Below are 26,985 nucleotides of genomic sequence, written 5' to 3' on the forward strand. Positions count from 1 at the left end.
TCTGTGCATCACGCATATATAGTAATGCATCCTTTAAATGTTCTATAGTTAACAAAATATTGTTCCTATCCAGGGTATCAATATTCTCAGTCAGGGAATCCGACCATGCGACTCCAGCACTGCACATCCAGGCTGAGGCGATTGCTGGTCGCAGTATAACACCAGTATGTGTGTATATACTTTTTAGGATATTTTCCAGCCTTCTATCAGCTGGTTCTTTGAGGGTGGCCGTATCAGGAGACGGTAACGCTACTTGTTTAGATAAACGTGTGAGCGCCTTATCTACCCTAGGGGGTGTTTCCCAACGCGCCCTAACCTCTGGCGGGAAGGGATATAATGCTAATAATTTTTTAGAAATTAGCTGTTTTTTATCGGGGGAAACCCACGCTTTTTCACACACCTCATTTATTTCCTCTGACTCAGGAAAAACTATTGGTAGTTTTTTCTCACCCCACATAATACCCTTCTTTGTGGTACTTGTAGTGTCAGAAAGGTTCAATGCCTCTTTCATTGCCGTGATCATGTAACGTGTGGCCCTACTGGACATTACGTTTGTCTCGTCACCGTCGACACTAGACTCAGTATCTGTGTCAGGGTCTGTGTCGACCCACTGAGGTAACGGGCGTTTTAGCGCCCCTGACGGTGTCTGAGACGCCTGGACAGGCACTAATTGATTTGCCGGCTGTCTCATGTCGTCAACAGTTTTTTGCAAATTGCTGACATTATCACTTAATTGTTTAAATACAATCATCCAGTCAGGTGTCGACTCCCTAGGGGGTGACATCACCAACACAGGCAACTGCTCCGCCTCCACATCATTTTCCTCCTCATACATGTCGACACACGCGTACCGACACACAGCACACACACCGGGAATGCTCTGATAGAGGACAGGACCCCACTTAGCCCTTTGGAGAGACAGAGGGAGAGTCTGCCAGCACACACCCAGCGCTATATATATATATATATATATACACAGGGATAACCTTATATAAGTGTTATTCCCTTATAGCTGCTGTTATTATCGTTATTTGCTGCCAAAAATGCCCCCCCTTCTCTTTTTTACCCTGATTCTGAAGCAGGACTGCAGGGGAGAGTCAGGGAGCCGTCCTTCCAGCGGAGCTGTGAGGGAAAATGGCGCTTGTGTGCTGAGGAGATAGGCTCCGCCCCTTCACGACGGCCTTATCTCCCGCTTTTTTGTGTAAAAATGGCAGGGGATTAAAATACATCCATATAGCCCAGGAGCTATATGTGATGTATTCTTTTTGCCACCTAAGGTATATTGTTATATTGCGTCTCAGGGCGCTCCCCCCCAGCGCCCTGCACCCTCAGTGACCGGAGTGTGAAGTGTGCTGAGAGCAATGGCGCACAGCTGCGGTGCTGTGCGCTACCTTAGACTGAAGACAGGATGTCTTCTGCCGCCGATTTCACCGGACCTCTTCGTCTCTTCTGGCTCTGTAAGGGGGACGGCGGCGCGGCTCCGGTGACCCATCCAGGCTGAACCTGTGATCGTCCCTCTGGAGCTAATGTCCAGTAGCCTAAGAAACCCGATCCACTCTGCACTCAGGTGAGTCCGTTTCTTCTCCCCTTAGTCCCACGATGCAGTGAGCCTGTTGCCAGCAGGACTCACTGAAAATAAAAAAACCTAAACTAAACTTTTATTCTAAGCAGCTCAGGAGAGCCACCTAGATTGCACCCTTCTCGGCCGGGCACAAAAATCTAACTGAGGCTTGGAGGAGGGTCATAGGGGGAGGAGCCAGTGCACACCACCTGATCCTTAAGCTTTTATTTTGTGCCCTGTCTCCTGCGGAGCCGCTATTCCCCATGGTCCTTACGGAGTCCCAGCATCCACTAGGACGTCAGAGAAATATATTTTCAGGGCACTGACAACGTCTAGCAACTTGGAGGCCTCCAAGTCCCTAGTAGCCACAGGCACCACCAATAGGTTGGTTCAGGTGAGACGCTGAAACCACCTTGGGGAGAAACTGAGGACGAGTCCTCAATTCCGCCCTGTCCGAATGGAAAATCAGATAAGGGCTTTTTCAGGATAAAGCCGCCAATTCTGACACGCGCCTGGCCCAGGCCAGGGCCAACAGCATGACCACTTTCCATGTGAGATATTTTAACTCCACAGATTTAAGTGGTTCAAACCAATGTGACTTTTGGAACCCAAAACTACATTGAGATCCCAAAGTGCCACTGGAGGCACAAAAGGAGGCTGTATATGCAGTACCCCTTTTACAAACATCTGAACTTCAGGGACTGAAGCTAGTTCTTTTTGGAAGAAAATTGACAGGGCCGAAATTTGAACCTTAATGGACCCCAATTTCAGGCCCATAGACACTCCTGTTTGCAGGAAATGTAGGAATCGACCCAGTTGAATTTCCTCCGTCGGGCCTTACTGGCCTCGCACCACGCAACATATTTTCGCCAATTGCGGTGATAATGTTTTTGCGGTTACATCCTTCCTGGCTTTGATCAGGATAGGGATGACTTCATCCGGAATGCCTTTTTTCCTTCAGGATCCGGCGTTCAACCGCCATGCCGTCAAACGCCGCCGCGGTAAGTCTTGGAACAGACAGGGTCCTTGCTGGAGCAGGTCCCTTCTTAGAGGTAGAGGCCACGGATCCTCCGTGAGCATCTCTTGAAGTTCCGGTTACCAAGTCCTTCTTGGCCAATCCGGAACCACGAATATAGTGCTTACTCCTCTCCATCTTATCAATCTCAGTACCTTGGGTATGAGAGGCAGAGGAGGGAACACATATCCTGACTGGTACACCCACGGTGTTACCAGAGCGTCTACAGCTTATTGCCTGAGGGTCCCTGGACCTGGTGCAATACCTGTCGAGTTTTTAATCATGTGGAAGACTTCTGGGTGAAGTCCCCACTCTCCCGGGTGGAGGTCGTGCTGAGGAAGTCTGCTTCCCAGTTGTCCACTCCCGGAATGAATACTGCCGACAGTGCTATCACATGATTTTCCGCCCAGCGAAGAATCCTTGCAGCTTCTGTCATTGCCCTCCTGCTTCTTGTGCCACCCTGTCTGTTTACGTGGGTGACTGCCGTGATGTTGTCCGACTGGATCAACACCGGCTGACCTTGAAGCAGAGGTCTTGCTAAGCTTAGAGCATTGTAAATGTCCCTTAGCTTCAGGATATTTATGTGAAGTGATGTCTCCAGGCTTGACCATAAGCCCTGGATATTCCTTCCCTGTGTGACTGCTCCCCAGCCTCGCAAGCTGGCATCCGTGGTCACCAGGACCCAGTCCTGAATGCCTAATCTGCGGCCCTCTAGAAGATGAGCACTCTGCAACCACCACAGGAGGGACACCCTTGTCCTTGGTGACAGGGTTATCCGCTGATGCATCTGAAGATGCGATCCGGACCATTTGTCCAGCAGGTCCCACTGGAAAGTTCTTGCGTGGAATCTGCCGAATGGGATTGCTTCGTAGGAAGCCACCATTTTACCCAGAACCCTTGTGCATTGATGCACTGAGACTTGGCTCGGTTTTAGGAGGTTCCTGACTAGCTCGGATAACTCCCTGGCTTTCTCCTCCGGGAGAAACACCTTTTTCTGGACTGTGTCCAGGATCATCCCTAGGAACAGAAGACACGTCGTCGGAACCAGGTGCGATTTTGGAATATTGAGAATCCAATCGTGCTGCCGCAACACTACCTGAGATAGTGCTACACCGACCTCCAACTGTTCCCTGGATCTTACCCTTATCAGGGAATTGTCCAAGGAAGGGATAACTAAAATTCACTTCCTTCGAAGGAATATCATCATTTCGGCCATTACCTTGGTAAAGACCCGGGGTGCCGTGTTCCATACGGCAGCGTCTGAACTGATAGTGACAGTTCTGTACCATAAACCTGAGGTACCCTTGGTGAGAAGGGTAAATTTTGACATGAAGGTAAGCATCCTTGATGTCCCGAGACATCATGTAGTCCCCTTCTTCCAGGTTCGCAATCACTGCTCTGAGTGACTCAATCTTGAATTTGAACCTCTGTACGTAAGTGTTCAAAGATTTTAGATTTAGAATCGGTCTCACCGAGCCGTCCGGCTTCGGTACCACAACAGTGTGGAATAATACCCCGTTCCCTGTTGCAGGAGGGGTATCTTGATTATCACCTGCTGGGAATACAGCTTGTGAATGGCTTCCAAAACTGTCTCCCTGTCAGAAGGAGACATCGGTAAAGCCGACTTTAGGAAACGGCGAGGGGGAGACGTCTCGAATTCTAATTTGTACCCCTGAGATATCACCTGAAGGATCCAGGGGTCTACTTGCGAGTGAGCCCACTGCGCGCTGAAATTCATTGAGACGGGCCCCCCACCGTGCCTGATTCTGCTTGTAAAGCCCCAGCGTATACTGAGGGCTTGGCAGAGGCGGGAGAGGGTTTCTGTTCCTGGGAACTGGCTGATTTCTGCAGCCTTTTTCCTCTCCCTCTGTCACGGGGCAGAAATGAGGAACCTTTTGCCCGCTTGTCCACGAAAAGACTGCGCCTGATAATACGGCGTCTTCTCATGTTGAGAGGCGACCTGGGGTACAAACGTGGAATTCCCAGCTGTTGCCGTAGCCACCAGGTCTGAAAGACCGACCCCAAATAACTCCTCCCTTAATAAAGCAATACTTCCAAATGCCGTTTGGAATACGCATCACCTGACCACTGACGTGTCCATAACCCTCTACTGGTAGAAATGGACAACGCGCTTAGACTTGATGCCAGTCGGCAAATATTCCGCTGTGCATCACGCATATATAAAAATGCATCTTTTAAATGCTCTATAGGCAAAAATATACTGTCCCTATCTAGGGTATCAATATTTTCAGTCAGGGAATCCGACCACGCCAACCCAGCACTGCACATCCAGGCTGAGGCGATTGCTGGTCGCAGTATAACACCAGTATGTGTGTAAATACCTTTTAGGATACCCTCCTGCTTTCTATCAGCAGGATCCTTAAGGGCGGCAATCTCAGGCGAAGGTAGAGCCCTTACAAGCGTGTGTGCGCTTTATCCCCCCTAGGGGGTGTTTCCCAACGCACCCTAACCTCTGGCGGGAAAGGATATAATGCCAATAACATTTTAGAAATTATCCGTGGTTATCGGGGGAAACCCACGCATCATCACACACCTCATTTAATTTCTCAGATTCAGGAAAACTACAGGTAGTTTTTCCTCACCGAACATAATACCCCTTTTTGGTGGTACTCGTATTATCAGAAATGTGTAAAACATTTTTCATTGCCTCAATCATGTAACGTGTGGCCCTACTGGAAGTCAAATTCGTCTCTTCACCGTCGACACTGGAGTCAGTATCCGTGTCGGCGTCTATATCTGCCATCTGAGGTAACGGGCGCTTTAGAGCCCCTGACGGCCTATGAGACGTCTGGACAGGCACAAGCCGAGTAGCCGGCTGTCTCATGTCAACCACTGTCTTTTATACAGAGCTGACACTGTCACGTAATTCCTTCCAACAGTTCATCCACTCAGGTGTCGACCCCCTAGGGGGTGACATCACTATTACAGGCAATCTGCTCCGTCTCCACATCATTTTTCTCCTCATACATGTCGACACAAAAGTACCGACATACAGCACACACACAGGGAATGCTCTGATAGAGGACAGGACCCCACTAGCCCTTTGGGGAGACAGAGGGAGAGTTTGCCAGCACACACCAGAGCGCTATATATATATATATATATATATATATATATATATATATATATATATATATATATATATACAGGGATAACCTTATATAAGTGTTTTTCCCCTTATAGCTGCTGTATAGTTAATACTGCGCCTAATTAGTGCCCCCCTCTCTTTTTTAACCCTTTCTGTAGTGTAGTGACTGCAGGGGAGAGACAGGGAGCTTCCCTCCAACGGAGCTGTGAGGGAATATGGCGCCAGTGTGCTGAGGAGATAGGCTCCGCCCCTTTTTCGCGGACTTTTCTCCTGCTTTTTTATGGATTCTGGCAGGGGTTAAATGCATCCATATAGCCCAGGAGCTATATGTGATGCATTTTTTTTGCCATCCAAGGTGTTTTTATTGCGTCTCAGGGCGCCCCCCCCCCAGCGCCCTGCACCCTCAGTGACCGAAGTGTGAAGTGTGCTGAGAGCAATGGCGCACAGCTGCAGTGCTGTGCGCTACCTTGTTGAAGACAGGACGTCTTCTGCCGCCGATTTTCCGGACCTTTTCTGCCTTCTGGCTTTGTAAGGGGGCCGGCGGCGCGGCTCTGGGACCCATCCAAGCTGGGCCTGTGATCGTCCCTCTGGAGCTAATGTCCAGTAGCCTAAGAAGCCCAATCCACTCTGCACGTAGGTGAGTTTGCTTCTTCTCCCCTTAGTCCCTCGATGCAGTGAGCCTGTTGCCAGCAGGTCTCACTGAAAATAAAAAACCTAATCTAAAACTTTCACTAAGAAGCTCAGGAGAGCCCCTAGTGTGCACCCTTCTCGTTCGGGCACAGAGATCTAACTGAGGCTTGGAGGAGGGTCATAGGGGGAGGAGCCAGTGCACACCAGATAGTCCTAAAGCTTTCTTTAGATGTGCCCAGTCTCCTGCGGAGCCGCTATTCCCCATGGTCCTTACGGAGTCCCCAGCATCCACTTAGGACGTTAGAGAAAAGTGTTTTTCCCCTTATAGCTGCTGTTTTATTAATACTGCGCCTAATTAGTGCCCCCCTCTCTTTTTTAACCCTTTTCTGTAGTGTAGTAACTGCAGGGGAGAGCCAGGGAGCTTCCCTCCAACGGAGCTGTGAGAGAAAATGGCGCCAGTGTGCTGAGGAGATAGGCTCCGCCCCCTTCTCGGCGGCCTTTTCTCCCGCTTTTGGTGAGTTCTGGCAGGGGTTAAAATACATCCATATAGCCCTGGGGGTTAGATGTGGTGTATTTATGCCAGCCAAGGTGTTTTACATTGCTGCTCAGGGCGCCCCCCCCTAGCGCCCTGCACCCTCAGTGACCGGAGTGTGAAGTGTGCCTGAGTAACAATGGCGCACAGCTGCAGTGCTGTGCGCTACCTTGTTGAAGACTGATGTCTTCTGCCGCCGATTTTTCCGGACCTCTTCTCGCTTCTGGCTCTGTAAGGGGGCCGGCGGCGCGGCTCTGGGACCGAGCTCCGAGGCTGGGCCTGTGTTCGGTCCCTCTGGAGCTAATGGTGTCCAGTAGCCTAAGAAGCCCAATCCACTCTGCACGCAGGTGAGTTCGCTTCTTCTCCCCTTAGTCCCTCGATGCAGTGAGCCTGTTGCCAGCAGGTCTCACTGAAAATAAAAAACCTAAAACTAAACTTTCACTAAGAAGCTCAGGAGAGCCCCTAGTGTGCACCCTTCTCGGCCGGGCACAAAAATCTAACTGAGGCTTGGAGGAGGGTCATAGGGGGAGGAGCCAGTGCACACCAGGTAGTCCTAAAGCTTTACTTTTGTGCCCAGTCTCCTGCGGAGCCGCTATTCCCCATGGTCCTTACGGAGTTCCCAGCATCCACTAGGACGTCAGAGAAAGGAATATGTTGCACTGTTTCCTATATTTACAGTCATGATAAAATATCTACTCAATAACGCTGTGTGCGATAGCGCTGTGCCTGCAGGTCACAGGCTTCCTATGCTCACCACATTACCTGTGTACAACCTTACTAAACATTCTGCTGTACTTAAGATTTTACCTTTCAGTCTATTCTATTTTCTCGAAAACACTACACTTCTGTTCTACCCCAAATACTGTATATTTGTGATTTAATCTAAAGGGATGTCACAAAAATGCTGAACTCTTGTTTTTACCATTACTTCTGTACCAAGTGTGTTATATACTATTCTTTCTGTAACATATGACATACATTCCTCCATCACTCTGGGGAGCCAATGATAATGTTACTGTACCTTGGTTAAGTAATCCATATTCTGTGTTGAAGACACCAACAAGCTGTGTGTAACCAGTATGAACATGAGAAGAGATGGCAGCTCTAAACGCTTCACCCCAGACTGCAGGCCCACCGGGCTTAAACTGAAAGGTGACCAGCTCATAAACCCCTAGAATAAGGAAATAGAATGTACTTTAATAGCAGTTTATATATTCTTTGTCCTACACATGTCATGCATAGTGTTTTCTCACAGTAGTGTGTGCCAATCAGTCAGTGTCAATTTATAGGAAAATAACAAAGAACTTTTATTTATTTAGAACAATATAATTAAAATGGAGTATTTTCCTATAACCCATCCAATATGCCAACAGTAAACCTGGCTCCAGCCCAGCTTGAGATGTCTTCTCCATGGCAGTGAATGTACAAAAGCAGCTGGCCCGGGAGACACTATATTGTGCCACCCTAGTCTTTTACATACTGAGCGCACTGTGGGCCTGACTCATAGATTTATGCTGAAGGCACTGCTGCTACATCTTTGTATGCAGAGGATGCCAACTGCGTGCTTAGCTTGCTGTGTCCAAAGATGAAGCATTGGAACAGTGCACATCTGAGTAACCCCAATGTTACAAAGGATGTCCACAAAACGACACCGCCAGGACCAGGAAAACTACACCTGGCACGCCCAGAAAACGGATCAACATGGCTCCATTTTCTGGAATGGTCCACTTCCATGCCAACTAGTGGCTACAGACTGTCGCTCACCCGACATCTGCAGCCGCACTGCAATCCACATCACATGACCTGATCTGCACATGTGCAGATCAATAAAGACCAGAGATTTGTGTTAATATCGGATTGACTTAAATCTCTGAATCAGGCTCTGTATTGCAGACATTCTCCTAGGCTCCACAGAATCAATGAATAAAACACAGATGCCACCCTCTGGTGACAGACATGACTTCTTTTAACTGCATCCAACAACTAGATGTCTGTGAGTAAAGGCAAAATCCAAGTAGTGATATAAACATTTAACCTGGTTTACTATTTTTCTTTTAATTCTACATGGCAAAAGTAAAAGGGATAAAAAAAAAAAAAAAAAAAAAACGTGGCAGAGTGCAATATGCCATCATAGACAAGTTTCATCATTAGGTGCAATGAGGACAATGTTGTTGCCACTACAAAAATGTTAGAGCAATTCATCATCATTCCTTTATGGCAGTGGTTTCCATACTCAGTCCTCAAGAAACACTAACAGTTCATGTTTTCCAGGTCACCTGTGGATTTTTTAAATGTGACAGTTGGTGATACACAGTGCACCTTCCATGTGACCTAGAAAACATGTTAGTGCTCCTTGAGGACCAAGTTTGGGAAACACTGCTTTATGGGGAAACATTGAATTGTTGGACTTCATGACCAAGTGATAGAATCTAGTTACACCCACCTTCTTTTTCTGGCCTTTGCAGCTTACACCATGGTACCAGGTATGCAATCTCGTTGGTCATGGTTTCTATCATGGTCAAAGCTTTGGCTAAGAAATCGCCCTGCCATTCTCGGTCTTGAGGCAGCTTGGCCCGCACTGCTGATCGATGTGCAAAGCTGTCTATCGGAAAGTAAAGAAGAACTTTAATCATAATACTTTTATACATTTTAATGAAAAACAATTTTGCTGTATAACGCTAATTCTGGTATGTTAGCTCTGCTCCTGTATGAGAGAACAATCGGAATGTCAGCAGGAAAAAAAAATGCCAAAAATGCTGCTTTGCGACATAATGGGGCAGATGTATTAACCTGGAGAAGGCATAAAGGAAGTGATAAACCAGTGATAAATGCAAGGTGATAAACGCACCAGCCAATCAGCTCCAATAAGTAAATTAACAGGAGCTGACTGGGTGGTGTGTTTATCACCTTGCAAGATGTTAAAATTGCATTGACGGCATACTTACCAGCTCTCCCTGAATGTCAGTAAAGGGGGGTACTCCCGGAGCGATAATCTAAGCAATCTGACTAGATTGCTTAGATTTTAAGCATGATCTGTCCGTGTGCATCCCCCACAGCGATAGCGATGTGCGGCCCTGCGCGTCGCTATCGCTGGTGCTAGATTGGCCTAGCACATTGCTCATTTCACCTGCTGGGTGAAATGAGTGCCCCCCCCCCCCCCACCCCCACACACACACATCGCACTGTGCTGAGCGGGGGGAGAGATGTGTGCTGAGCGGCTCGTACAGCACACATCTCTCCCCACATCTGCCCGTGAATAGGGCCTTCAGACTCCCTTAAATTGTGGTGTTCTCGCTGATTCCCTGGAGAGTCTAGCAATCAACCTGAGGCTGGGCTGGATGAGTTCACACATTGATGACACCATGGAGGAATGATTGGGGAACAGAATAAAGAGGACAAAACTGCATGAACCTGGTGGAAGGGAGAGTGTTACATGGGGTCATTTAACTACAAAATAATCACACCCATGGGAAAACATTTCATTTTGTGGGCACATGGGTTACAGAGTAAACTTATTGGCCATTTGTGAAGACTTTCAATAACCACTGCAGATTATTATTACTGCGACAACTGTGCTGGTTTGCAAAATTTACATACCCAGTTCACAACACAGCATCATGCCACATTTGCACATTAACATTATCTAGCTATTGTTAAACCAGACCAAAAATAAGAATTTACTTACCGATAATTCTATTTCTCGGAGTCCGTAGTGGATGCTGGGGTTCCTGAAAGGACCATGGGGAATAGCGGCTCCGCAGGAGACAGGGCACAAAAAGTAAAGCTTTAGGATCAGGTGGTGTGCACTGGCTCCTCCCCCTATGACCCTCCTCCAAGCCTCAGTTAGGATACTGTGCCCGGACGAGCGTACACAATAAGGAAGGATTTTGAATCCCGGGTAAGACTCATACCAGCCACACCAATCACACTGTACAACCTGTGATCTGAACCCAGTTAACAGTATGATAACAGCGGAGCCTCTGAAAAGATGGCTCACAACAATAATAACCCGATTTTTGTAACTATGTACAAGTATTGCAGATAATCCGCACTTGGGATGGGCGCCCAGCATCCACTACGGACTCCGAGAAATAGAATTATCGGTAAGTAAATTCTTATTTTCTCTATCGTCCTAGTGGATGCTGGGGTTCCTGAAAGGACCATGGGGATAATACCAAAGCTCCCAAACGGGCGGGAGTGCGCGGATGACTCTGCAGCACCGAATGAGAGAACTCCAGGTCCTCCTTAGCCAGGGTATCAAATTTGTAGTATTTTACCAACGTGTTTGCCCCTGACTAAATAGCCGCTCGGCAAAGTTGTAAAGCCGAGACCCCTCGGGCAGCCGCCCAAGATAAGCCCACCTTCCTTGTGGAATGGGCATTTACATATTTTGGCTGTGGCAGGCCTGCCACAGAATGTGCAAGCTGAATTGTATTACACATCCAACTAGCAATAGTCTGCTTAGAAGCAAGAGCACCCAGTTTGTTGGGTGCATACAGGATAACAGCAAGTCAGTTTTCCTGACTCCAGCCGTCCTGGAACCTATATTTACAGGGCCCTGACAACATCTAGCAACCTGGAGTCCTCCAAGTCCCTAGTAGGCGCAAGGCACCAAAATAAGCTGGTTCAGGTGAAACACTGACACCACCTTAGGGAGAGAACTGGGGACGAGTCCGCAGCTCTGCCCTGTCCAAATGGACAACCAGATATGGGCTTTTTTGAGAAAAAAACCACCAATTTGACACTCGCCTGGTCCAGGCCAGGGCCAAGAGCATGGTCACTTTTCATGTGAGATGCTTCAAATCCACAGATTTGACTGGTTTTAAACCAATGTGATTTGAGGAATCCCAGAACTACGTTGAGATCCCACAGTGCCACTGGAGGCACAAAAGGGGGTTGTATATGCAATACTCCCTTGACAAACTTCTGGACTTCAGGAACTGAAGCCACTTCTTTCTGGAAGAAAATCGACAGGGCCGAAATTTGAACCTTAATGGACCCCAATTTGAGGCCCATAGACACTCCTGTTTGCAGGAAATGCAGGAATCGACAGAGTTGAAATTTCTTCGTGGGGCCTTTCTGGCCTCACACCACGCAACATATTTTTGCCACATGTGGTGATAATGTTGTGCGGTCACCTCCTTTCTGGCTTTGACCAGGGTAGGAATGACCTCTTCCGGAATGCCTTTTTCCCTTAGGATCCGGCGTTCCACCGCCATGCCGTCAAACGCAGCTGCGGTAAGTCTTGGAACAGACATGGTACTTGCTGAAACAAGTCCCTTCTTAGCGGCAGAGGCCATAAGTCCTCTGTGAGCATCTCTTGAAGTTCCGGGTACCAAGTCCTTCTTGGCCAATCCGGAGCCATGAGTATAGTTCTTACTCCTCTACGTCTTATAAGTCTCAGTACCTTAGGTATGAGAAGCAGAGGATGGAACACATACACCGACTGGTACATCCATGGTGTTACCAGAACGTCCACAGCTATTGCCTGAGGGTCTCTTAACCTGGCGCAATACCTGTCCCGTTTTTTGTTCAGACGGGACGCCATCATGTCCACCTTTGGTATTTCCCAACGGTTTACAATCATGTGGAAAACTTCCCGATGAAGTTTCCATTCTGCCGGGTGGAGGTCGTGCCTGCTGAGGAAGTCTGCTTCCCAGTTTCCATTCCCGGAATGAAACACTGCTGACAGTGCTATCACATGATTTTCCGCCCAGCGAAAAGTCCTTGCAGTTTTTGCCATTGCCCTCCTGCTTCTTGTGCCGCCCTGTCTATTTACGTGGGCGACTGCCGTGATGTTTTTCCCACTGGATCAATACCGGCTGACCTTGAAGCAGAGGTCTTGCTAAGCTTAGAGTATTATAAATTTACCCTTAGCTCCAGTATATTTATGTGGAGAAAAGTCTCCAGACTTGATCACACTCCCTGGAAATTTTTTCCTTGTGTGACTGCTCCCCAGCCTCTCGGGCTGGCCTCCGTGGTCACCAGCATCCAATCCTGAATGCCGAATCTGCGGCCCTCTAGAAGATGAGCACTCTGTAACCACCACAGGAGAGACACCCTTGTCCTTGGATATAGGGTTATCCGCTGATGCATCTGAAGATGCGATCCGGACCATTTGTCCAGCAGATCCCACTGAAAAATTCTTGCGTGAAATCTGCCGAATGGAATTGCTTCGTAGGAAGTCACCATCTTTACCAGGACCCTTGTGCAATGATGCACTGATTTTAGGAGGTTCCTGACTAGCTCGGATAACTCCCTGGCTTTCTCTTCCGGGAGAAACACCTTTTTCTGGACTGTGTCCAGAATCATCCCTAGGCACAGCAGACTTGTCGGGATCAGCTGCGATTTTGGAATATTTAGAATCCACCCGTGCTGTTGTAGCAGTATCCGAGATAGTGCTACTCCGACCTCCAACTGTTCCCTGGACTTTGCCCTTATCAGGAGATCGTCCAAGTAAGGGATAATTAAGACGCCTTTTCTTTGAAGAAGAATCATCATTTCGGCCATTACCTTGGTAAAGACCCGGGGTGCCGTGGACAATCCAAACGGCAGCGTCTGAAACTGATAGTGACAGTTCTGTACCACGAACCTGAGGTACCCTTAGTGAGAAGGGCAAATTTTGGACATGGAGGTAAGCATCCCTGATGTCTCGGGACACTATATAGTCCCCTTCTTCCTGGTTCGTTATCACTGCTCTGAGTGACTCCATCTTGATTTGAACCTTTGTAAGTGTTCAAATTTTTTTAGATTTAGAATAGGTCTCACCTAGCCTTCTGGCTTCAGTACCACAATATAATGTGGAATAATACCCCTTTTCTTGTTGTAGGAGGGGTAATTTGATTATCACCTGCTGGGAATACAGCTTGTGAATTGTTTCCCATACTGCCTCCTTGTCGGAGGGAGACCTTGGTAAACCAGACTTCAGGAGCCTGCGAAGGGGAAACGTCTCGACATTCCAATCTGTACCCCTGGGATACTACATGTAGGATCCAGGGGTCCTGTACGGTCCCAGCGTCATGCTGAGAGCTTGGCAGAAGCGGTGGAACGCTTCTGTTCCTGGGAATGGGCTGCCTGCTGCAGTCTTCTTCCCTTTCCTCTATCCCTGGGCAGATATGACTCTTATAGGGACGAAAGGACTGAGGCTGAAAAGACGGTGTCTTTTTCTGCAGAGATGTGACTTAGGGTAAAAACTGTGGATTTTCCAGCAGTTGCCGTGGCCACCAGGTCCGATGGACCGACCCCAAATAACTCCTCTTCCTTTATACGGCAATACACCTTTGTGCCGTTTGGAATCTGCATCACCTGACCACTGTCGTGTCCATAAACATCTTCTGGCAGATATGGACATCGCACTTACTCTTGATGCCAGAGTGCAAATATCCCTCTGTGCATCTCGCATATATAGAAAATGCATCCTTTAAATGCTCTATAGTCAATAAAATACTGTCCCTGTCAAGGGTATCAATATTTTTAGTCAGGGAATCCGACCAAGCCACCCCAGCTCTGCACATCCAGGCTGAGGCGATCGCTGGTCGCAGTATAACACCAGTATGTGTGTATATACTTTTTATGATATTTTCCAGCCTCCTGTCAGCTGGCTCCTTGAGGACGGCCCTATCTATAGACGGTACCGCCACTTGTTTTGATAAGCGTGTGAGCGCCTTATCCACCCTAAGGGGTGTTTCCCAACGCGCCCTAACTTCTGGCGGGAAAGGGTATACCGCCCATAATTTTCTATCGGGGGGAACCCACGCATCATCACACACTTCATTTAATTTATCTGATTCAGGAAAAACTACGGTAGTTTTTTCACATCCCACATAATACCCTCTTTTGTGGTACTTGTAGTATCAGAAATATGTAACACCTCCTTCATTGCCCTTAACGTGTGGCCCTAATAAGGAATACGTTTGTTTATTCACCGTCGACACTGGATTCAGTGTCCGTGTCTGTGTCGACCGACTAAAGTAAACGGGCGTTTTAAAACCCCTGACGGTGTTTCTGAGACGTCTGGACCGGTACTAATTGTTTGTCGGCCGTCTCATGTCGTCAACCGACCTTGCAGCGTGTTGACATTATCACGTAATTCCCTAAATAAGCCATCCATTCCGGTGTCGACTCCCTAGAGAGTGACATCACCATTACAGGCAATTGCTCCGCCTCCTCACCAACATCGTCCTCATACATGTCGACACACACGTACCGACACACAGCACACACACAGGGAATGCTCTGATAGAGGACAGGACCCACTAGCCCTTTGGAGAGACAGAGGGAGAGTTTGCCAGCACACACCAAAAACGCTATAATTATATAGGGACAACCTTATATAAGTGTTTTCCCTTATAGCATCTTTTATATATTTCTAACGCCAAATTAGTGCCCCCCCTCTCTGTTTTAACCCTGTTTCTGTAGTGCAGTGGAGAGCCTGGGAGCCTTGCCTCCAGCCTTTCTGTGAGGGAAAATGGCGCTGTGTGCTGAGGAGATAGGCCCCGCCCCTTTTTCGGCGGGCTCGTCTCCCGCTCTTTAATGGATTCTGGCAGGGGTTAAATATCTCCATATAGCCCCCGGAGGCTATATGTGAGGTATTTTTAGCCAAAAAAGGTTTTCATTTGCCTCCCAGGGCGCCCCCCTCCCAGCGCCCTGCACCCTCAGTGACTGCCGTGTGAAGTGTGCTGAGAGGAAATGGCGCACAGCTGCAGTGCTGTGCGCTACCTTAAGAAGACTGAGGAGTCTTCTGCCGCCGATTCTGGACCTCTTCTCGTTTCAGCATCTGCAAGGGGGCCGGCGGCGAGGCTCCGGTGACCATCCAGGCTGTACCTGTGATCGTCCCACTGGAGCTAATGTCCAGTAGCCAAAGAAGCCAATCCATCCTGCACGCAGGTGAGTTCACTTCTTCTCCCCTAAGTCCCTCGTTGCAGTGATCCTGTTGCCAGCAGGACTCACTGTAAAATAAAAAACCTAAGCTAAACTTTTCTAAGCAGCTCTTTAGGAGAGCCACCTAGATTGCACCCTTCTCGGCCGGGCACAAAAATCTAACTGAGGCTTGGAGGAGGGTCATAGGGGGAGGAGCCAGTGCACACCACCTGATCCTAAAGCTTTACTTTTTGTGCCCTGTCTCCTGCGGAGCCGCTATTCCCCATGGTCCTTTCAGGAACCCCAGCATCCACTAGGACGATAGAGAAAAAAAAAAAAAAAAATTAGGGCAGTACATGTCCTCGTCAGCAAGTGTTATTAATGTGATGGAGAGCACTGTTTATGCAGTGCGCCAAAGGTCATTAATTGTATTACAAGCGCAGTTACTGACGTGAGTGAAATGTTCTTTTCCTTCTCTTACTCAGACTATCTTCTACTACATAGGGGTATATGCAATTGCGGTCGAATTCCCGAAAATGTCAAAAAACTGGATATTTTCGCCAAAAAAAAAAAAAAAAAAAAAAAAAAAAATCGACAATGCAATTCAGTACTTTTCGGCAAAAAAACGGCCATTCCAAATTCGACTTTTTGAAATTCGACATTTGTCAAATTCGACATTTCTGCAATGGTACAAATGCGGCATTTCAACAAAAGTATATTCAATTGAAGATTGTAAATTCGACAACAGTGCTTTCAGACAGTAAATTCGTCATTTTCAATCCGCCACACTTTGCTGGCGGAATCTAATAAAAAATTTTAAAAACATGTTTTTTTTTGTGTTTTTTTTATTGGTAATAGCATATCTATTTATATTAGAAGGGATTAGGTACTTGGTTTGTCTATTTTGGAGGCACAAGTATTATTTATATATTTTTAAAAACATATTTTTTATTTTTTTTTAATGGAATGGGGTAAAAATCAGAAAAAAAAAAAATGCGTGGAGTCCCCCCTCCTAAGCATAACCAGCCTTGGGCTCTTTGAGCCGGTCCTGGTTGCCAAAATACGGGGGGGAAATTGACAGGGGATCCCCCGTATTTTAACAACCAATTTTAAAAAACCCGAGGCTGTCCCCCCCCCCCCATCCATGGGCTAGGATGGGGGGCTGATAGCCTTGTTGAAAATGTAAGAATATTGTTTTTTGCAGAAGAACTACAAGTCCCAGCAAGCCTCCCCCGCAAGCCGGTACTTGGAGAACCACAAGTCCCAGCATGCGGGGGGGAAACGGGGCCGCTGGTACCTGTAGTTCTACTGCAAAAAAAATACCCAAATAAAAACAGGACACAGACACCGTGAAAGTATAACTTTATTACATACATGCCGACACACATACTTACCTATGTTGACACGCCGACTCTGGCCACGTCTCCAATGTCGACGTCCGGGGTACCTGAAAATAAAATTATACTCACCTGATCCAGTGTCCGGTTCTTTTATTGCAATCCACGTACTTGGCAAAACAAAAAAACGCATTTACCTGAACCAGACAAACTGAAAGGGGTACCATGTTTACACATGGGACCCCTTTCCCCGAATGCAGAGACCCCCCGTGACTCCTGTCACAGAAGGTCCCTTCAGCCAATCAGGAAGCGCCACTTCGTGACACTCTCCTGCTTGCCAGCTCAGACGCGCAAAGCCAGACAGCGCATCGCACAGCTCCCTCCATTAGTTTCAATGGTGGGAACTTTGCGGTCAGCGGTGGGGTTACCCGCGGTCAGCCGTTGACCGCGGGTGACCTCACAGCTGGCCGCAAAGTTCCCACCATTGAAACTAATGGAGGGGGCTGTGCGATGCGCGTCTGACAGCTGCGACGCGCATACAGCCAATCAGGAGAGTGCCACGACGTGGCGCTTCCTGATTGGCTGAAGGGACCTTCTGTGACAGGAGTCACGGGGGGTCTCTGTCGACATTGGAGATGTGGCAGTCAGCGTGTCAACATAGGTAAGTATGTATGTGTCGGCATGTGTGAAATAAAGTTGTATTTTCACGGTATGCGTGTCCTGTTTTTATTTGGGTATTTTTTTTGCAGAAGAACTACAGGTACCAGCGGGCCCGTTCCCCCCCCACATGCTGGTACTTGTGGTTCTGCAAGTACCAGCTTGCGGTGGAGGCTTGCTGGGACTTGTACTGCTTCTGCAAAAAACAATATTCTTTCATTTTTACACATGCTATCAGCCCCCCATTCGCAGCCCTTGGATGGGGGGGGGGGGGGGGGAGACAGCCTCGGGCTTCACCCCTGGCCCTTGGGTGGCTGGGGGGAGGGGGACCCCTTGATTGAAGGGGTCCCCACTCCTCCAGGGTACCCCGTCCAGGGGTGACTAGTTGGGTATTTAATGCCACGGCCGCAGGGAGCGGTATAAAAGTGTCCCCCGGCTGTGGCATTATCTGTCCAGCTAGTGGAGCCCGGTGCTGGTACAAAAAATACGGGGGACCCCTACTCTTTTTGTCCCCCGTATTTTTTGCACCAGGACCAGGGCCCGGTGCTGGTTGTTAAAATACGGGGGATCCCCTGTCATTTTTTTCCCCGTATTTTGGCAACCAGGACCGGCTCAAAGAGCCCGAGGCTGGTTATGCTTAGGAGGGGGGACCCCACGCAAAAAATTTTCGGGTTTTTTTAAACATTTTTAAAAATCTAATCAAAATCCGTCAAATCGGCCGTTTTTCGACAGCGGGACTGTCGAATTCGTTTTTTATTGAATATGTTGAATTCCGGCACCCACCTGCCGGAATTCGACGGTCGAATTTAAAAACGGGCGAAAAAATACCGCAATTCGCCTGGAATTGCATATACCCCATAATCCCTACAACAGCTCCTAACCCTCGGTTTCTGGCACCCTGATGCTTATGTTAGTGTCATGTCCCCTGATGCAGCAATGTTTATATACCTTGTACTTGTTCTACATTGTCTTGTACTGTAAATCGCTGTTTTCTTGTTTTGCTCATTTGTTTAAGTACTTTGTTAGGTGCTGCAGAACCCTTGTGGCGCCATATAAATAAAGGATGATAATAATAATAATAATAATATTTTACTTACTGGTAAATCTATTTCTCGTAGTCCGTAGAGGATGCTGGGGACTCCGTAAGGACCATGGGGAATAGACGGGCTCCGCAGGAGATAGGGCACTTTAAGAAAGCTTTGGATTCTGGGTGTGCACTGGCTCCTCCCTCTATGTCCCTCCTCCAGACCTCAGTTAGAGAAACTGTGCCCAGAGGAGATGAACAGTACGAGGAAAGGATTTTTGTAAATCTAAGGGCAAGATTCATACCAGCCACACCAATCACACCGTATAACTTGTGATAAACCACCCAGTTAACAGTATGAACAATAACATAGCCTCGGTTCAAACCCGATCAACTATAACATAACCCTTATGTAAGCAATAACTATATACAAGTCTTGCAGAAGAAGTCCGCACTTGGGACGGGCGCCAAGCATCCTCTACGGACTACGAGAAATAGATTTACCGGTAAGTAAAATCTTATTTTCTCTAACGTCCTAGAGGATGCTGGGGACTCCGTAAGGACCATGGGGATTATACCAAAGCTCCCAAACGGGCGGGAGAGTGCGGATGACTCTGCAGCACCGATTGAGCAAACAGGAGGTCCTCCTCAGCCAGGGTATCAAACTTATAGAACTTTGCAAAGGTGTTTGACCCCGACCAAGTAGCAGCTCGGCACAGTTGTAGTGCCGAGACCCCTCGGGCAGCCGCCCAAGAAGAGCCCACCTTCCTAGTGGAATGAGCCTTAACCGATTTAGGGGGATCAGTACTAAATGCCGCCGGTCGGAATCCCGGCGGTCGAAATACCGACGCCGGAATCCCGACCACACAATCCCGACAGGGGTGGTGAGCGGAACAAAGCCCCTTGCGGGCTCGCTTCGCTCGCCACGCTGCGGGCACGGTGCCTCGCTACGCTCGGCACACTATTATATTCTCCCTCTATGGGTGTCGTGGACACCCACGGAGGGAGAATATGTCGGGATTGTGTGGTCGGGATTCCGGTGTCGGTATTTCGACCGCCGGGATTCCGACCGGCGGCATTTAGTACTGATCCCGATTTAGGCAATGGCAATCCTGCCGAAGAATGCGCCTGCTGAATCGTGTTACAGATAAAGCGAGCAATAGTCTGCTTTGAAGCAGGAGCGCCAACCTTCTTGGCCGCATACAGAACAAACAGAGCTTCGGTCTTCCTGATCCTAGCTGTTCTGGTCACATAAATCTTCAAAGCCCTGACCACATCCAGGGACTCGGAATCCTCCAAGTCCCGTGTAGCCACAGACACGACAATAGGTTGGTTCATATGAAAAGATGAGACCACCTTGGGCAGAAATTGAGGACGGATCCTCAACTCTGCCCTATCCACGTGAAAAATCAGGTATGGGCTTTTATATGATAAAGCCGCCAATTCCGAAACCCGCCTTGCAGAAGCTAAGGCCAACAACATGACCACTTTCCAAGTGAGGTATTTCAACTCCACTGTTTTGAGTGGTTCAAACCAAGGTGACTTGAGGAAACTTAATACCACGTTAAGGTCCCAAGGCGCCACCGGAGGTACAAAGGGAGGCTGAATATGCAGCACGCCCTTCACAAAAGTCTGTACTTCAGGAAGAGAAGCCAATTTTCTTTGAAAGAAAAAGGATAAGGCCGAAATTTGAACCTTTATGGACCCTAATTTTAGGCCCAAATTCACTCCCGTTTGAAGGAAGTGAAGCAGACGGCCCAACTGGAACTCCTCTGTAGGAGCAGCTCTGGCCTCACACCTAGAAACATATTTTCGCCATATACGGTGATAATGTTTCGACGTCACGTCCTTCCTAGCCTTCCTCCGGAATCCCTTTTTCCGCTAGGATCCGGTGTTCAACCGTCATGCCGTCAAACGCAGCCGTGGTAAGTCTTGGAACAGACGGGGCCCCTGCTGCAGCAGGTCCTGCCTTAGAGGAAGAGGCCACGGATCTTCTGTGAGCAACTCATGCAGATCCGAATACCAAGTCCTCCTTGGCCAATCTGGAACAATGAGGATTGTTCTGACCCTTCTTATTCTTATCATCCTCAACACCTTGGGTATGAGAGCGTAGAATCCTGGTCGCCTCTGCCATGGCTACTCTGCTCCTTGTGCCGCCTTGGCGGTTTACATGAGCCACTGCCGTTACATTGTCTGACTGAATCAGAACCGGTTTGTTCCGAAGCCATTCCTCCGCTTGGCGTAGGGCGTTGTATATGGCCCTCAACTCCAGGACATTGATGTGGAGACCAGTCTCTAAGCTTGACAAGAGATCCTGGAAATTTCTTCCTAGTGCGACAGCTCCCCAACCTCGGAGGCTCGCGTCCGTGGTCACCAGGACCCAGTCCTGAATGCCGAACCTGCGACCCTCCAGGAGGTGAGCACTGCGCAGCCACCACAGGAGAGACACCCTGGCCCTGGGAGACAGGGTGATCCGTTTTTGCATGTGTAGATGGGACCCGGACCATTTGTCCAATAGGTCCCATTGAAAGGTCCTTGCATGGAACCTGCCGAAGGGGATGGCCTCGTATGAAGCCACCATCTTCCCCAGAACCCTTGTGCAATGATGCACTGAAACCTTTTTTGGCTTCAATAGGTTCCTGACCAGAGCTACGAGCTCCTGAGCATTCTCCACTGGAAGAAAAACTCTTTTTTGGTCTGTGTCAAGAATCAGGCCCAAAAAGGTCAGACGCGTTGGCAGGGACTAGCTGGGATTTCGGTAAATTGAGAATCCAGCCATGCCTCTGCAACGTCTTCACGGACAGAGACACGCTGTCCAGCAACTTCTCCCGAGATCTCGCCTTTATGAGGAGATCATCCAAATACGGGATAATTGTGATGCCCTGCCTGCGCAGGAGCACCATCATTTCCGCCATTACCTTGGTGAAAATTCTCGGGGCGTGGGAAGACCAAACGGCAACGTCTGAAATTGGTAGTGACAGTCCTGTACTGCAAATCTCAGGAACGCCTGGTGAGGAGGGAAAATCGGAACATGAAGGTACGCATCCTTTATGTCCAGGGACACCATCCAATCCCCTCCCTCCAGGCTGGCGATGACCGCTCTGAGCGATTCCATTTTGAACTTGAACCTCTTCAAGTACAGGTTCAGGGATTTCAGATTTAAAATGGGTCTGATCGAACCGTCCAGTTTCGGTACCACAAACAGGGATGAATAATAACCCTCTCCTTGCTGGAGATGAGGAACTTCGACTATCACCTGTTGAATGTACAATTTGTGAATTGCAGCTAACACCAGCTCCCTCTCCGACGGGGAAGCCGGCAGAGCCGATTTGAAAAACCGGCGAGGAGGCATGTCTTCGAATTCCAGTCTGTATCCCTGGGAAACAATCTCTAATGCCCAGGGATCCACCTGCGAGTGAACCCAGACGTGGCTGAAAAACCGAAGACGAGCCCCCACCAGATCTGCCTCAAAGGCGATGCACTGAAATTTTGTCCGCATTCTGGCTGCTCCAAGAGGTGCTGGAGCTGTAAGGCATCCTACAGGTGTTTGGGAGCAACTGGACATGTGTTGGGAGTTACTTGGTGATATCATTAGAGGTATTAAAAGCCAATTAGCATATTACTGTGCAAAGAACTTCCTAGCTATGGTTTAATATCAACCTTGCAGCACATTGCTACTTAATTGTTACTGCCTACTATGGCTAATGAATAATACCTTCAGCTATCTATCTGCCTTTTTCTCTTTTTTTCTCATTATAGCCTCTCAGACACATTGTAGAAAAAAAATCATTTGCTCAAACATAAGAGGCCTATATATAGTGAGAAATATTGGCTGGTGATATAATTTTAGGGGCCACACATAATATTGGTGTTATTGCCGCCGTAAATATCACCACTCTATCCTGTTTAAGAAATTTTGCAGCATTTTGCTAATTAATTGCTAATATGCACACCACTGCCCGGCACAACCACTGAAACTTTCAGTTGTTTATCTGCTCCTTCTCTTCTCATTACAGCCTCTTTTGACACATTGTAAGAATCTTTTATCATGCTTTAGAGGCCTATGTATAGTGAGATTCATTTGTTGGTGATATAAAGTAAGGGGCTACATACACTATCATTTATGGTATTGCCTCATTGAATATCACCATTCTATCCGGGTTACGCAGGTGGACAAGATATCCCCTTGCATATTATAACTGTCATTATTAATTGTATAGTGGACATCCCTGCATATAATTCTTGCACATAATTGTTCCACTATCCCTTATTGGATTTTTTGCTGTAATCTCACTCCCTATTTTTGGGCATGAGTTCAAAACAGAGTTTTGAACACACGATTGACTCAGATCAATTTGAAATTTTGTTCGGGCGATACGGTTATTGAGATCTACTGAACGGGCAGATAAAACTATTGCGGACATACCCCACTGGAGATGCCCGATCTCGTCTGATCTTGGAAGCCAAGCAGTGGAGGGCCGGGTCAGTACTCGGATGGGAGACCACCTTGGAACACCCTGGTACTGCAAAAAATTCTTCTGCCCGATCTAGAAGGATCTCTATTAATACCAACTGGCACTCGGTTCTGTATGACCTATGATTTAATCCTCTACGCTAAAATAATCCTGAATAGGACTGCTGTAGAACAAATGATGGTCATATATTATACAAAAGCGTCATTGTGATTACAGCAAATCCACTAGCCCTAAGATTTGGATTCCGGTTTTCTCATTGTGGTATCTAAAACCATATGAAATATTTCCCCATATAGTGCTATATTTTCACGTAGCTTTATTATTCACGTATATATTTTCTCCTTAATTATTTCTTTTTTTGAATAAATAAAATTATCTCTTAACAGAATTGATTACAATACACCTATTCCTCTGAATTGAGTGCTCCCATACAAGAGTCTACTTTCCAACCTTATTGTGTTGGTTTTTTCTAAACAATCTCTATTGCCCAGGGATCCACCTGTGAGAGAACCCAGACGTGGCTGAAAAGACGAAGACGTGCCTCCACTTGATCTGACCTCCCCCCGGAAAGCCCCAGCGTCATGCGGTGGACTTTGCGGAAGTAGGGGAGGACTTCTGCTCTTGGGAACTAGCAGAGTGCAGCCTTTTCCCCTTGCCATTACCTCTGGCAACAAAGGAGGATCCTCGTACCTTCTTGCTTTTATTGGAACGAAAGGACTGCATTTGATAATGCGGTACCTTCTTAGCATGCTGCGGGGGAACATAAGGTAAAAAATTTGATTTACCAGCCGTAGCAGTAGAGACAAGGTCCGAGAGGCCTTCTCCAAACAACTCCTCCCCCTTGTAAGGCAATGACCCCATATGCCGCTTTGAGTCGGCGTCTACCGTCCACTGTCGGGTCCACAAGAGTCGTCTAGCAGAAATAGACATAGCGTTTATTCTGGAGCTTAGTAAACAAATGTCTCTCTGAGCATCCCTCATATACAAGGCAGCTTCTCCGATATGCTCAATTGTCATTAGAATGGTATCCCTATCTAAGGTGTCAATCTCCGTAGATAAGGAGTCTGCCCATGCCACGACCGCACTACAAACCCAGGCCGACGCCATGGCCGGTCTAATAGTTCCTGAATGTGTAAATGTGCTTCATGGTAATTTCCTGCTTGCGATCAGCAGGATCCTTGAGGGAAGCAGTATCCGGAGAAGGCAGTGCCACCTTCTTGGATAAGCGTGTCAGTGCCTTGTCTACTTTAGGCAAAGATTCCCATCGTATCCTATCCTTCTGTGGAAAAGGATACGCCATAAGAATCCTTTTGGGAACATGTAGTCTATCCGGAGACTCCCAAGCCTTTTCGCACAATTCGCTTAGCTCAAATGAGGACGGAAACGTGACCTCAGGCTTTTTTCCTTTATACATGTGAACCCTCGCGTCAGGGACAGGGGGTTCCTCAGTGATATGCAAAACCTCTTTTATGGCAATAATCATGTATCGAATACCCTTTGCCACCTTCGGCTGTAATTTTGCATCCTCATAGTCGACACTAGAGTCAGTATCTGTGTCGGTATCTGTCAGCGACCTGGGATATGGGGCGCTTTTGAGACCCTGAAGGTCCTGGCGCCACAGGGACAGGCACGGTCTGGCTACCTGACTGATCCCTAGCTTCAGCCTTGTCTAACCTTTTATGCAGGAGATTCACATTTGCATTTAAGACATTCAGCATATCCACCCAGTCCGGTGTCGTCGTTAAACACCCCTTCACCGTGTGTAAGCAGGGGAGAGTCCGGGGAGCTTCCTCTCAGCGGTGCTGTGGAGAGAAAATGGCGCTGGTGAGTGCTGAGGGAGAAGCCCCGCCCCCTCGGCGGCGGGCTTCTGTCCCGCTCAAAGTTATTAAAAAATGGCGGGGGCTCTTCTATATACATGTACAGTGCCCACCTGTACAAGTATATTGTCTTTTGCCATAAGAGAGGTGTAATATTGCTGCCCAGGGCGCCCCCCCCCTGCGCCCTGCACCCTTACAGTGACCGGAGTATGTGAGGTGTATGGGAGCAATGACGCACAGCTGCGGTGCTGTGCGTTACCTCAGTGAAGCTCTGAAGGCATCTGCCGCCTGAGACGTCTTCTGACTTAATTTCTTCTGGCTCTGTGAAGAGAACGGCGGCGCGGCTCTGAGGGTGGACGCCTAGTAAGAACCTGTGTTCACCCCCTCTGGAGCTAATGGTGTCCAGTAGCCGAGGAAGCAGAGCCTATCTTAGACAAGAAGGTCTGCCCCTCTCTCCTCAGTCCCTCGATGCAGGGAGCCTGTTGCCAGCAGTGCTCCCTGTAAAAATGTAGAAAAAATCCAAACAAAAATGCTTTTTAGGGAGAGAACTCAGGGAGCTCCTTGCAATGCACCCATCTCGCTCTGGGCACAGTGTAAAACTGGAGGAGGGACATAGAGGGAGGAGCCAGTGCACACCCAGAATCCAAAGCTTTCTTAAAGTGCCCTATCTCCTGCGGAGCCCGTCTATTCCCCATGGTCCTTACGGAGTCCCCAGCATCCTCTAGGACGTTAGATTTACCGGTAAGTAAAATCTTATTATTTTCTCTATTTCTCGTAGTACGTAGTGGATGCTGGGGACTCCGTAAGGACCATGGGGAATAGACGGGCTCCACAGGAGACAGAGCACTTTAAGACAGAATTTGGATACTGGTGTGCTCTGGCTCCTCCCTCTATGTCCCTCCTCCAGACCTCAGTTAGAGAAACTGTGCCCGGAAGAGCTGACAGTACAAGGAAAGGATTTTGGAATCCAGGGCAAGACTCATACCAGTCACACCGTATAACTTGTGATAAACTTACCCAGTTAACAGTATGAACAACAACGGAGCATCAGATCAACCCTGATGCAACCAAACATAACCCTTATTTAAGCAATAACTATATACAAGTATTGCAGAAGAAGTCCACACTTGGGACGGGCGCTCAGCATCCACTACGGACTACGAGAAATAGATTTACTGGTAAGTAAAATCTTAATTTCTCTAACGTCCTAGTGGATGCTGGGGACTCCGTAAGGACCATGGGGATTATACCAAAGCTCCCAAACGGGTGGGAGAGTGCGGATGACTCTGCAGCACTGAATGAGCAAACACAAGGTCCTCCTCAGCCAGGGTATCAAACTTGTAAAACTTTGCAAAAGTGTTCGAACCTGACCAAGTAGCCGCTCGGCAAAGCTGTAACGCCGAGACCCCTCGGGCAGCCGCCCAAGAAGAGCCCACCTTCCTTGTGGAGTGGGCTTTCACTGATTTTGGAAGCGGCAGAATGAGCCTGCTGAATCGTGTTACAGATCCAGCGAGCAATAGTTTGCTTTGAAGCAGGAGCACCCAGCTTGTTGGATGCATACAGGATAAACAGCGAGTAATTTTTCCTGACTCCAGCCGTTCTGGCTACATAAATCTTCAAAGCCCTGACTACATCTAGTAACTTGGAATCCTCCAAGTCACGAGTAGCCGCAGGCACCACAATAGGTTGGTTCAAATGAAAAGATGACACCACCTTCAGCAGAAATTGCAGACGAGTCCGTAATTCTGCCCTGTCCATATGGAAAACCAGATAGGGGCTTTTACATGACAAAGCCGCCAATTCTGACACACGCCTAGCCGAAGCTAAGGCCAATAGCATGACCACTTTCCACGTGAGATACTTTAACTCCACGGTCTTAAGTGGCTCAAACCAGTGAGATTTCAGGAAACTCAACACCACGTTAAGATCCCAAGGTGCCACTGGTGGCACAAAAGGGGGCTGAATATGC

General features: G+C 48.1%; 1 protein-coding gene and 1 pseudogene across 2 annotated transcripts in view; one reads left to right on the forward strand and one right to left on the reverse strand.

Annotated features, from left to right (window-relative positions):
* The window catches only part of NIPSNAP3A (nipsnap homolog 3A), a 126,681-nt gene that overhangs the window by 78,251 nt on the left and 21,445 nt on the right, over positions 1-26,985 (reverse strand). For both annotated transcript variants that reach the window (XM_063920426.1, XM_063920416.1), the window contains exons 3-4: positions 9,291-9,449; positions 7,869-8,018 (exon numbers count right to left, since the gene is read on the reverse strand). In XM_063920426.1, coding sequence (XP_063776496.1) covers positions 7,869-8,018; positions 9,291-9,449 — 309 coding nt within the window. The remainder of the gene's footprint in view (positions 1-7,868; positions 8,019-9,290; positions 9,450-26,985) is intronic.
* On the forward strand, positions 23,137-23,256 carry LOC134936822 (5S ribosomal RNA; annotated as a pseudogene).

This window comes from Pseudophryne corroboree, chromosome 1, assembly GCF_028390025.1.
Source record: "Pseudophryne corroboree isolate aPseCor3 chromosome 1, aPseCor3.hap2, whole genome shotgun sequence".
Classification (NCBI taxonomy): Eukaryota; Metazoa; Chordata; class Amphibia; order Anura; family Myobatrachidae; genus Pseudophryne; species Pseudophryne corroboree.